Source organism: Mercurialis annua, linkage group LG3 (genome assembly GCF_937616625.2).
Source record: "Mercurialis annua linkage group LG3, ddMerAnnu1.2, whole genome shotgun sequence".
In the NCBI taxonomy this organism is placed as follows: Eukaryota; Viridiplantae; Streptophyta; class Magnoliopsida; order Malpighiales; family Euphorbiaceae; genus Mercurialis; species Mercurialis annua.
The window spans coordinates 6,995,193-7,007,563 of record NC_065572.1 but is presented as its reverse complement, the minus strand read 5'-3'; the positions used below and the strand labels follow the sequence as shown (position 1 = coordinate 7,007,563).

The 12,371-nt window shown below is 31.4% G+C and overlaps 2 protein-coding genes across 2 annotated transcripts; both read right to left on the bottom strand.

Moving 5' to 3' along the window:
- Positions 1 to 90: 90 nt before the first annotated feature.
- On the bottom strand, positions 91 to 2,585 carry LOC126673893 (uncharacterized). Its single transcript, XM_050368205.2, has 3 exons — positions 1,151 to 2,585; positions 993 to 1,062; positions 91 to 778 (listed from the first exon to the last, which is right to left on the bottom strand). Exons 2-3 carry the CDS (start codon positions 1,048 to 1,050, stop codon positions 177 to 179), a joined length of 660 nt encoding a protein of 219 aa, XP_050224162.1. The 5' UTR covers positions 1,051 to 1,062; positions 1,151 to 2,585; the 3' UTR covers positions 91 to 176.
- Positions 2,586 to 3,884: 1,299 nt separating this feature from the next.
- LOC126673891 (phospholipase A1-IIgamma-like) lies at positions 3,885 to 7,027 on the bottom strand. The gene is made up of 2 exons (XM_050368203.2): positions 6,222 to 7,027; positions 3,885 to 4,690 (listed from the first exon to the last, which is right to left on the bottom strand). The coding sequence occupies exons 1-2, from the start codon at positions 6,870 to 6,872 to the stop codon at positions 4,076 to 4,078; spliced, it is 1,266 nt and encodes a 421-aa protein (XP_050224160.1). The 5' UTR covers positions 6,873 to 7,027; the 3' UTR covers positions 3,885 to 4,075.
- Positions 7,028 to 12,371: the final 5,344 nt, after the last annotated feature.

The window sequence follows — 12,371 nt, the reverse complement described above, 5'->3', positions numbered from 1 at the left end:
ATTTATCAAATTTCCAACATATAAGTGTCTCTCAATAAAATAACATAATATCGGGAAATAATAAACAATGCTAAATTATGAAATAGCAGATATAAAAAACATATAAGTGTTTTAAAATAAAATAACAACATATCCGGAAATACAAAACAACGCTACATTTATTTGTTCTTCCGTTTTTATTTGTTCTTCTGTTTTTTGTTGCACCCTTCTTCTGGACCTTCAGCCACATCAGATGGGCCTTCAGCAGCAGCAATCTCCACTTCCAAGGCTTCTACTTGGCCCTCATCTTCAGTGCCGTACCACTCTAGCAACAATATTTCATCACCTGGATCTTCTTCAACTCCTGCAGCATCTTCAACTGCCTCCACTAGACCATCTTCAACTGGCTCAAATGGACCATCTTCTTCAATTTCTTTCAATTCTAACTTGGGTCCACTCTCAGGCACCAAATTATGCACATCATCAGAGGTTAAGTACCTAACGTAGACATCAACCACACCTTCTTTTAGTCCAGCCCTTGCCATCTCCTCAACATCTCTATCATGTTCAAGAGGTTTTATCCCTCGATGATAGTCCAACTCTGGCTGCCTCCAATAATACATAACCAGCCCCTTCACTCCAAATTTTTTGGCCCACAAATCAAGTCTATTCAGTGACAGTTGGGAAATGTCAAAACATCTTGCACACACCTCGCCCCACAAATAACCACCTTCTCCAAATTCTCCATCATAGTGCAGAACAATTTCCAGGATCTCAGAATCCACTTCCACAGTACGGGCTGTTCAAACAAACAATATAGAGACATTCATTCACAGACATTATGCAAAACAAATCAACAAATTTTACAACCAACTTGAGAATAACTCCCCCAAAAAAACATACCCATAAACCTAAAAATTTACAATAAACCTAAAATCACAATTTCAAGTACCCAAAAACACATACCCAAAAACCAACAAAATTACCCAAAACACCAAAATTAAAATTCGAACCTGGCCGTTTCTTCCCTTTCGTCTCATCACTGCCGAAGAAGATCTTTTCTTTTCCCATTATCTTCTTAGCCTGTTTTACCATATAAAGATATCAATACCAAAAATGTGTGCACATGACAGTAACTCTATAAGAATTGATCAACCATTTTTTTTCATACCCGGATTTGTTCTTCCTCGAAATGCAACGCAGGCGAACTACAGAACGAGACAAAATGAAGAGAGACCAAACGACGATGACAAACGTCTAGGTCAGAGGAGATGGGAAATAGAAAAAGACTGATTTCAAAAACAAATATAATGAAGAAGAAAGAGTATGTCAGAAGGTGAAAAAAGAGAGAGAAAATTAACTCAGGCGGTTAATTTTTTTTTTTGATTTTAAAATTTGAAAAGTCAACCGGCATGTCAGAGGGAGGAACCGTTGCCACTGACAGAGGACAGGTCGCGTGGGTCGACAGGTGGCGAGGAAAACGCATGCAAACGATTAAATCGTTGGCGGCGCCGCGATTTTGTGTTTTTTTTTTTCAGAAGGGCCATGAATGGCGCCGCCATAAAGGTCAGGGGGTTTAGTGAAGCTTTTGAAAGGTGAGGGGGTTTAGGGAAGCTTAGTGCAAAGGTCGAGGACCGTCCATGATTATTAGCCTCGGCCTATAAACCCCTAATCTTTGATTTGACGATCACAAAAGTTCTTTTGTTCAAAAAATGACTAAAATACCCCTAAAATAAATAATTCAAAAAAAATTACAATCTAATCAAACCCAACATAATCAAACCTAAAACCACCTAATAAAACCTATAAACTACCTAACCAACTTTAAAACCAACTAACCAAATTTAAAATTACCTAACCAAACCTATAATCGACACCCACCCGTTTGCTGCCACGCACCCCCAAAAACCACCTCCGGTATTCCAATATCCACCACAATCCGTGTTCAACATGGGTTCATCTTCTCAGACCAAAGAGAATTGGGTGGGTCCCAGCGGTGGGTGGAGTGGAGGTGTGTGGCTGCCGGAGGGTGGGTTTCAGCAGATGGATGGCTGCCAGAGGGTGGGTTTCAGCAGATGGATGGCTGCCAGAAGGTGGTTTCAGCAGATGGGTGGCTTCCGGAGGGTGGGTTTCAACAGATGGGTGGTGCGGCAGTGGGTGAGATAACAGTGATGGTTGGGAGAGGTAACGGTGGTAGGTGGAGCGGCGGGTGGATGGGTTAACTTTAGGTTTGGTTATGGTTTTAGGTTTGATTATGTTGGGTTGGATAGAATTGGATTTGTTTTTTTTTTTTTGAATTATTTGTTTTAGGGGTATTTTAGTCATTTTTGGACAAACGGACTTTTGTGATCGTCAAATTAAAGATCAGGGGGTTTACAGGCCGAAAATGAAGTTTAGGGACGTCGGTGATAAAAAGTCCAAAAATCTAAGACGACGAATGAAAATAAGCCTTTATAATAGGCCAAACTCATCCTCAGGTCCCTCTACTCTTCACTTTTTTTTTCAATAAGTCCCTCTATTTCAATTTGACGTTTACGGGTCCTTTGAACTTCAGTTTCGTTATTATTATACCCTTTTATGAATGGAATTTGGAGAGTGTGCCACACTCTCCGTTATTGAGAGTGTGAAATAAAAAGCCATAACATTTTAACTTTTAAATAAAGTAAAAAATATCTTAAAATCCTTATATCTAGTCTACAATACTTTAAAATTCTTGTACTTAGTCTACAACTAAAATTAAACCAATTTTTTTAAATTAATTAATTATATGATTAAATTCATATATTTACCAATAATTAATAGTGTAGTATTAACTAATTAAAATTAATTTAATAATTAAAATTGATTTATAAATTTTAATTTATTTCAAAATTTAATTTTTATTTTAAAATAAAATTTAATCCGTAATTTTAGTTCCGCTATTGTCTTCTCCCTCTCCCACTCCGACCTACACCCATATAAATTTTAAAATCCCAATTTATTTTGAAATTTAATTTTAATTTAATAAAATATCAATTTTTTTAATATAAAAAAAATCAAAAAAAAATTCTCCGCCACCACTGAAAAATGGTGACCTTTCTCTTCTCCATTAATGGAGAAGAGGCCAGCAGGTCTCTCCTCCATTAATAGAGGAAATGGAGGTTTCCTCTATTAATGGAGAAAACATGCTCGTTTCCTCCATTAATGGAGGAAACATGCTCGTTTCCTCAATGGAGGAGACGAGCTCATCTCCTCCATTAAGGAAACGCAGATCTCGTTTCCTCCATTTGGAGGAAACGAACAGATTTCCTCTATTAATGGAGGAAACGGAGGTTTCCTCCATTAATGGAGGAAACAGAGGTTTCCTCCATTAATGGAGGACAGACCTCTCCTCCATTAATGGAGGAAAGTGGTGGCCGGTCATTTATTATTTTTTTCCGATATCAATTTATTTTATTTTGAAAAAAGTATTATTTTGTCCTTAAATTTTAGTAATATTTATTTTATTTTATTTGGACACGTCATATTTAACGGAGTTTGTGATTTAACGGAGAGTGTAGCACACTCTCCATATTTCACCCGTCTAAGGGTATAACAACAACGAAATTAAAGTTCAAGTGACCTATAAACGTCAAATTAAGGAATAGGAACCCGATGAAAAAAAAAGTGAAGAGTAGAGGGACTTGAATATGGGTTTGGCCTTTTTAATATGTGTATTTTTCAGAATACGACTATTATTTTAAGACGAATGGAATATAATTTAAGTTAATAAAAGTTATAGAAGTAATAAACGAATCAATAAATTTTATTTAATTTTAGATTTTTAATTACATTAAATAAATAAATTCAACTGAAATTTTTTATTTTTACCAATCAATACATTTGTTCAATTGAATAAATCTCTAGGAAAAAAAGTTACGCAAAACTAAAAAGTTAAAATTTAAAAATAATTATAAAAATATTAAATTATATAATTTCACCCGCGCAAGACACGGACATCGGCCTAATTAATCACCATAAACAACGTCCATTTAGCACATAACAAAGACTACTAGAAAACAAACAATATCTTAAACAACTATAATAACTAACCCATCAAATCCCCAAATAAATCATTTCAAGCCGGATCAGGAACATCTTGTTCATGATCCATCAACTTCCAAGACCCATCAAGCTGTTGAACCATACCCTTATTCTTCTGAACCCGCCACGAAACAGGAATCAGATATTCATTTTTCAAACTATCTAAAGTCTTATTAACAAGAGCAATATCACGGTTAACCTCTAAATTAAACCCTCCTTTAGACCCTTGAGTTCCCGCTACTCCATGCAGGTAGCCCTCAAAATTATGCCAACTCGACGCATTTCCAGGGCTTTTCAGGTACTTGGATTTTGTAGTGTCAATTATCAGCTCTTCTCCTGCATCTGAATACCCTATGAATGGATAATTAGGGACGATATCGGGGAGATTACGGACACGTAAAGCTCGAAGATCTTGGTGCCCGGAAAACGCCTTCTTGAAAGCTGCGTCGCCAACTCGAGGGCTGGCGAAAACGATGGCGGTGACAAGACAGGGTTTGTTTGGTAAGGATTTGGATTTGTTGAATCCGTTTGTTACTATATCGACTGCGTTTAATGTTGCTACGGCAGCTCCGAGACTATGTCCGCATACTGTTATGCTTATTTCTTCGTTCTTATACTGTTCCACAAGTCTCCTTACTTCATTAAGAACCTTAAAAAGAAAAAAACGGTCACAAATTGATATACAATTTAATGACAGTGAGAAAATATAAAATTTATAATTGAGGGTAAGATGAAATATGGGGTTAGTGCTTTTTCAAATTTTTGTTTTGGTAGTTGCTACAATAATTCAAATTTTTTGTTTTTACATCAATCAATTGCTAAAAATTGTTCTACACTGATTTTTATTGCTAGCTATACATAAGTAATTTTTTTATCTGAATTTTTATAGTAATTTCATGTTGATATAAAAATAAAAATTTAGTCATCAAAAATGTAAAAAGCAAAACGATAATAGTTAGCTGTATGAAAAAATAAAGATTAATTAATTAAGTAACGGCAATTTGTTTAATAGCTAGATGACATGCTAAAATTTGATTGCCATGTTAATTCAATGTGGTCTGACCTGACATCACACAGGAACATCATGTTGTTTATAATTTTAAGTTCAGTACTGTCTAATTAATTGCAATAAATAAAAATTCCCTAATTAAAATGAAATAACAATAAAATTTTAGGGACCTTAAAATTTAATAGTACTACAGTGATGCTTATGTAATCCTTCTAAATTCTAATCTAGGGAGTAACTGTCAAAATATTGTTAAATGGTGTTTTAAATTAATGAATCATTTAATGAAGGAATACAAGAACAATTAATGCTAACCAGTATACGCGGACCATTCATATGGGGAAAACTGGCAACTCATTATAAAATTATTTTCTGAAATATGACATGTGTCTTATCAGAAATAATGGAATATATCCAGAAAATATTCAATTCAGACCATAATGTTCTTTAATGCACATAGCTTGAGTATTACTTGATCTTCTAATTTGGACCAGATCTTACCCAATTCAAGTTTTAATTGCTAGCTCAAAATTATGATTTTATAAAATAATTTTAAAAATTAATTTTATTTTCATAATTATATAAATTATATTTTGTGAAAGTATAAGTTCAATTATATTAATTTTTCATTCTAACAACTAAACTCTTTTAACAGAGTCAACTTTAAACTGAACATCGAAGATAATATTTAATTTGATCAAATATAAAGAAAAAATCATTTTTAAAAGTTAAAAGAGTTTGGTTATTTTGAAACTAAACTTAGGGGTTTAGACTTTAAAGTTTCCAATTTTAAATTTTAAGTTTATATATTTTAAATTATTTCATATCAAAATAAGTTAAGACAACATATTTTTAGAATCTACTTCATTTGTTAGCAATATCGATCATATCCTAAAAGTCTGATATGAAAATTAAACTTTTAGTATCATGTTAATATGAATTAAAGTTTTGGTACAAAATTAAATTTTATAAAGTTTTAGTACCATTTTGTGCTTTTAACCCTAAATTTATATATTATTCTATTCTCCAAATTAGGCTCTCTCTTTTTTTTTATGAATTCTCCAAATTAGACTTGCATCATAAGTTTGTCTCAAAGAAGGTGTAACAAATAATTCATAGATCATATAAATCACTCATATAAGCAATAATCATAAGAACTTTATTAAATTATTACCTGATCTCTCGCACTGTTATTGTTGTAGGGTGATCTCGAATCATCAGAAGTATAGACCGAATACCAACCTTGATGCACTTTACAATCACTAGACTCACCAAAAACCTTCGGAGCCGAAACTAAAGTAAACTCAAAATCATTAACCCATTCCAAAGTCTGCACCGTACCTCTCCAAGCAATCACAATATCCCGCCGCCCCAACGCCGCCGCCCCCTCATCAGTAGCCACCGCAACGTACCCCATCCAGTTCGACTCCTTACTCCATGCCTCCCTCGACAAAGACGTGATAATAAACGCCTCCGGAAGCTGAATTTGTGAGGTTGCATACAAAAATTTCGTCACCTCGTACTTGTACGGTTTTCCATTACTCAAACCGACGTTCGAGAAGAAATTTTCCTTTGCGTAGAGGCTCGATCCTGCGAATTTTGAAGCTTTTTGGGTATTAAAAGCGTCGTAAGTAGCTTGCGCCATTTCTCCGTAATGAATAATGTAACGACGAAGATCAATGTCGAGAGGATCTAATAGTCCGTTCCAGTGATTTTCGCCGCTTAATAGACTCCATTTTTTCGCCATAGTCGGGTCCGTCGTGGTGCTCATCATTCTATTCTTCTTCCGGCTGAACCACATTTTACAGAAGCGTTGCCTTTGCATGGATTTTGTATAGATAATTGGGTGGTGATTTGAGAAATGTTATGGGGTAATACTAGTTGGATTTTATAGATATGAATAAGTAGAGAGATCTAGACTCTAGAGCATTTATTTGTTGACTTTGCCTTTTATTTGTAAACTTCTTATCTTATTTTGTTGTCCACACGAATATAATTACCCAATATGATATGATAAGGAAATAGTTTTATTTTTTATTTTTGTGAGTTGATGGAAATTATGGATGTAATCATAAACTTTTGTGATGTCGGTGGCTTTGTCAATAGATATTTTAGCTTAGAGATCAGATGATCTTTATTTATAGAGGGTTGATATCATTGAGCATATCATAGGCAATTATCGATTTTATAAGTTTGATAAATTATAATATTAGTATATAATTAATAATATAATTATGTTTATTTAAAAAAATTATTTTATATCCATCTTTGTGAAATTATAAAAAAAAATGGGTAAACTAATTGTATCTATTTGATAATTTAATCCGTCAATTGTATCGTGGTGGACTCGTAATTTTTTTATAAGGTGGACAAAACTGTATTAAAATTTTATAAGAGAATCATTAAAAATACATCACCTTTTTGACTTTTTTTTGATTATGGCCCAAAGTTTTAAAATCATCAAATTTTCTCTCAATTTTTAATTTTTATTATAGATATTTTTTTTAAATTGGAGTGGTAAAAGATTTAAATATGTCCTTCATATTTGAAATCATTGATGGTAAGAAAAATAAATTAGAACAATATCAAAGGCATTTTTAATTTTCTTTCTTTACAATTTGAACAAATGGCAACAATTCAAACTAAAAATTTAAAAATGCGCTAAATTAACAAATTTAAAATTTTGGACCATAAACGAAACAATTAAAGAATATAAGATGGTTTTGGAGGTTAACCCTAAAAATAACATAAGATGCTAATTGTATTCTATTTTTTTTTGTTAATTAGACTATTTATCTTTTTTGTTTGCTTCTTAGGTATAAATATCAAAATTTATAAAATAGACATATCAAACTATTAAAATTATGCATGTCAATGTGATCATAATTGACATGAATAATTCACAAATCACAACTGTAAACTTATGTTATACGTATCATATGTGTTCTTCATGACTTCATCCATAATTATCATACACGATAAGACCATTCACAATCTTTATTTTTCTAAAAGATAATCCCGAGATGAGGTCGTGCATGGAAATTTGTAAATATTTCCATATTTTTCTAATTGTTATTTAAACAATACAAGCAACATGATGATGGTCTCATCTTTTTTTTTTTTTTTTTTTCCAAAGATAGAATTCATTGATGAAGAGTAAATTACATTGGAAAGTCATATAACAAAGTTAATATATGATCTTTCAATTTTGATCTAAAATACTAACAAACAACCCAAGATACAAGCAAAAAATAAATCGAAATTAAGCAAATCTAAACATCGATTCCGCATAAAAGGACCGAACAAGAACTTAAGAGTGAAGTTCCGTTGGAGCGGGTCTTCGATTTGTCCTTCCGATTTGACCGGCAAACCGCTTGATCCGTTGAAGCTAAGTATTTCCGATCCTCATCTTCAATGAAGTTCTAAAAAGTTAGAACAATACCCATCCAAAAAATTTAGATCTACAAAAAATTGACTATGAAGCTTGAACAATCACTTGAGATTCTTGATAGATCTAAAAACACACACCATAAAAACATAAAAACATAAACTTTCAAGCAAAAAAACACTAAAATCCATACCGAAAAAGCTATTAAACGGATAAATTTATTGAAATAAGGCTTAAGTTTATAAAAGATTAAACTTTTATGGGCGGAGAGGAGGCGATTTCCGATTGAGATCGGAAAATCACCTCCTCCCACCCTTTAAGAGATGAAGTAGAGAGGAAGTTGTTTAGAGAGATGGTCTCATCTTGAAGCTTAAGAACATGTGTGCAATTATTTTTTCTGTTTAATGATGAAATATTGAAAAATACATGATTGAAATCTTAAGGCGTAGGTAAACTGGTAAAGCACTCTCCAAATTTAATAAAAATTTTAAATTTTATTCATATATGGAGCCGTTTAAAACTTGGGTTTAGAGCTTTTCCTCCTCCCGTAAGAGATCTACTCAGCTCGAGTAGTTTGAATGTGAAAAGTTTAAAGATGTCGTTTTATAATTGAAATTCGTTCAATACACCTCATGATCATAATAAAAAAAAAAATTGAAATGGTGTTGGAGCCAATAAAGAGGTGTCATGGATCTTTCAATGCCTGTATTCTTGGCTTGAAGATTTTTATTTTCCCTTTTTTTGGGCTGTAACACATAAATCTCGGAGAAGCCTTTGCCTTAAAGTTACCTAAAAGTGGACTTATAGAAGTAGTTGAGGTTGCTTTCAAAATTAAGGAAATTAAAGTATTGTTAATTTTGATACTTTGCTGATGTTTTGAGATTGGCTCACATTTTGGAAAAAGAAAAACTACCTTTTATGTATATGTCGGAATTTACATTCCTTTCTTCTTCTTCTTCTTAAAAGTTCATACTTTGTTGGAAAGTCATTTTCATGGTATTTCTTATTGAGGAAAGGTAAAATTGACTACCAAACTATAAATTTGAGAGAAATTTTTAAATAAATTCAGTACACCACATCATTCGTAAAATAAATTTATTATATTATGACACGTCATTAAAATAAAGGCACTATAATATTACTATTTAAAAGTGTAAAAAGTTATAAATAAATTACGATAGTGCCACTATTTTAATAACGTGTCATAATTTGATAGACTAGTTCACATATGACGTGATAGACTGAGTATACCTAAAAAATTCTCTAAATTTGATACAAAACACTAAAACTTATAATCACATGTCCTTTTATCCTAAAACAAAGTTTTAAGGTGACATCAAACACACTATTAATACAAAATAAGAATTAATAAAAAAATTACGAATCAAGTGCATAAATCGATGTTGGGAGGAACTAAAATTAAGGAGATATAATAAAAATCAGGCCTAATGGTACTAAAACACCGAACATTTTTTACTCTTTAAAAATACTTACATCAAAACCTCTAAAAAGTTAATAATTAATTTCAATGTGATTAATTCATTGAATATCTATTCAATTTTTTAAAATCGATATGATATTTTGAAAATTGATTTGTCTAGATCATATGACATTTCAATTAGCTACTTTTTTTTCAATTGTCATTGTTAAGTATATAAAATTAAATTAATTCTGAAAATTAGATAGATTGTCAGCGAATTTATTAAATTGGAATAAATTTATAATATTTAAAATGTTTGGATAAATTTTCAAAAAAAAAATTATCTTTTTGACACTATTAGACCTAAAATTTATAGGTCTATTGATGAGTTTAATTGTAGCAATTTAGAAAGCCAAAAGATGTTTTACAAAATACTTTATTTATGAGACTATTTATAAAAAAATTGTCTTTTTCTTTTTATAAAATTATGTTTTTTTTACAAACATATATTTTTGAGCATCGTTTGATTGGGGATAAGTGTAAAAGAAAGTTTTACTTTTTGTGAAGTGGCAAGATATTTTTACTTGATTCAACTATGTGTTTTACTTCCATAAAAATTAGTACTTTGACTTCCCTTTAAATAGGCAAGTGACTTTCCTAACCAAATCTAGGTAAATAGAACTTTTCTAATTAGCTTGATGAAAAAGACAATTATCTCTCTATATTTAATTAATCTAGTTAGTTATTAAGGATAATATTATTTTTAAATTTAAAATAATTAAAATTGAAATACAACTTTCCGGAAAGTTTGCAGGTAAACCAAGTAAAAAAATATTCATTTTATTCACACTAACTCTCTCAGCAATTAACTTTCCGGAAAGTATACTTTCCGAAAAGTGTACATTTATGAACCAAATGAGGTCTTGATAAATTTTTGAAAAGGCATAATTCTTGTAAATAAAAATTAAATAAATATTAATTTCTTTAAAAAAAATCAAAACAAACATTTTGAAAAATAAAATAAAAACAGAAGAAGCATCAGGAGTAAAATTTCCTCAAACAAAACCTACGCTAGATCCTTTATGGGTATTCTCGTTGAGGCCCAGTCCACAATATCTGAAATATACATCACAGGCTCACAACCCAACTCATTTCCAATTCCTTACATACTTGGACACAGAAAATTAGGAGACCATAATGGCACAAATGTAAGAGCAAATTTAATGGGCCCTTGTTGTATTCTATCTTGTTGAGGCCCAGTCCACAATATCTGAAATCTCACAACTCAACTCATTTCCAGTTTTTTCATACTTGCACACCGAAATTACAAGACCATAATGCCCCCAAACATAAGAACAAATATAATGAAAGAGAAAAAAACATTACCCAAACTGATCCAAATTACAAAGAGAACCAGACATTCTATACCCAAAGAAATAGATACTAAAATGGGACCTATTTGGTACTGTCTCCAAATTTAATTCCCATGGACCATTAATAATAATATCTGTCTTATTACATTGTTTAGACAAAGGCAAGACAAAACGATGAATATATATATATCATTTATGTATCATTGTCTTAAACTCAGAATTGTATTGTGACAGGGAGTAAAAAAGCAACTTTTATGGGCCTGTTGCTTGAGCCCACTACTATTTTCACCGTCAAGCCCAATGCTCTTCTGTCACTTGCCTTTGCATGTGCTCACCTGGTTCCTTGCATGATTTAATATCTCATCTTCTAATTCACCCACTAATCTGATTCGTAAATTTGATTAAATTTTATTGTTAAAAATAGAATGCAAAAATGTAAAAATCATTACAATTAATTGTGATTTACTAAAAGGGATTATGCTTATTTGAAAAGGAAAAAGGATTGTGCCAAATATATTTGCAAAAAGCAAAGTTCACATAATAAACATTGCATCTTAAAACAGTTTAAATAATATATACATTCACTATAGTTAAATTTCATTGCAATTAAGAATAATTCATTTTTACAATTAAAAGATTTAGAATTAATTAGATATTTAAGTATTTATATAAATAGATTGTATTTTATTCACATCACGAATACTTTGCCTGCTTAGTAGTGGATTTGTACCTTGACACAAAAAATTTCAGTATTTTGCTCTAACCAACTGAGCTATCTGAATCACTTTCCTAAAATCTGTTTACATGACTCCTAAACGATAAATAAAAGAAGATGAGTTTTTTTTTTCTTTTTTGATTACTCATGTAGGAACCAGAATAAGTATTATATAGGCTAATCCAATTATGAGCACAGAAATAAAACTACTACATATATAAATATTATATACAACTCAAATGGTATAAGCACTGGGCAGCAAATTGCTAGGTTGTGAGTTTTATTCCTCCCCAAGCATTTCCCCTCCTCAATTATGAAAAAAATAGTATATACAATCCAAATAGATTATTCAGTTTTTTAAAATTCATATGTTTTTCATTCTATTATATTAGATTTTTCAGTGTAGAATTTGCATCACATTTGATATT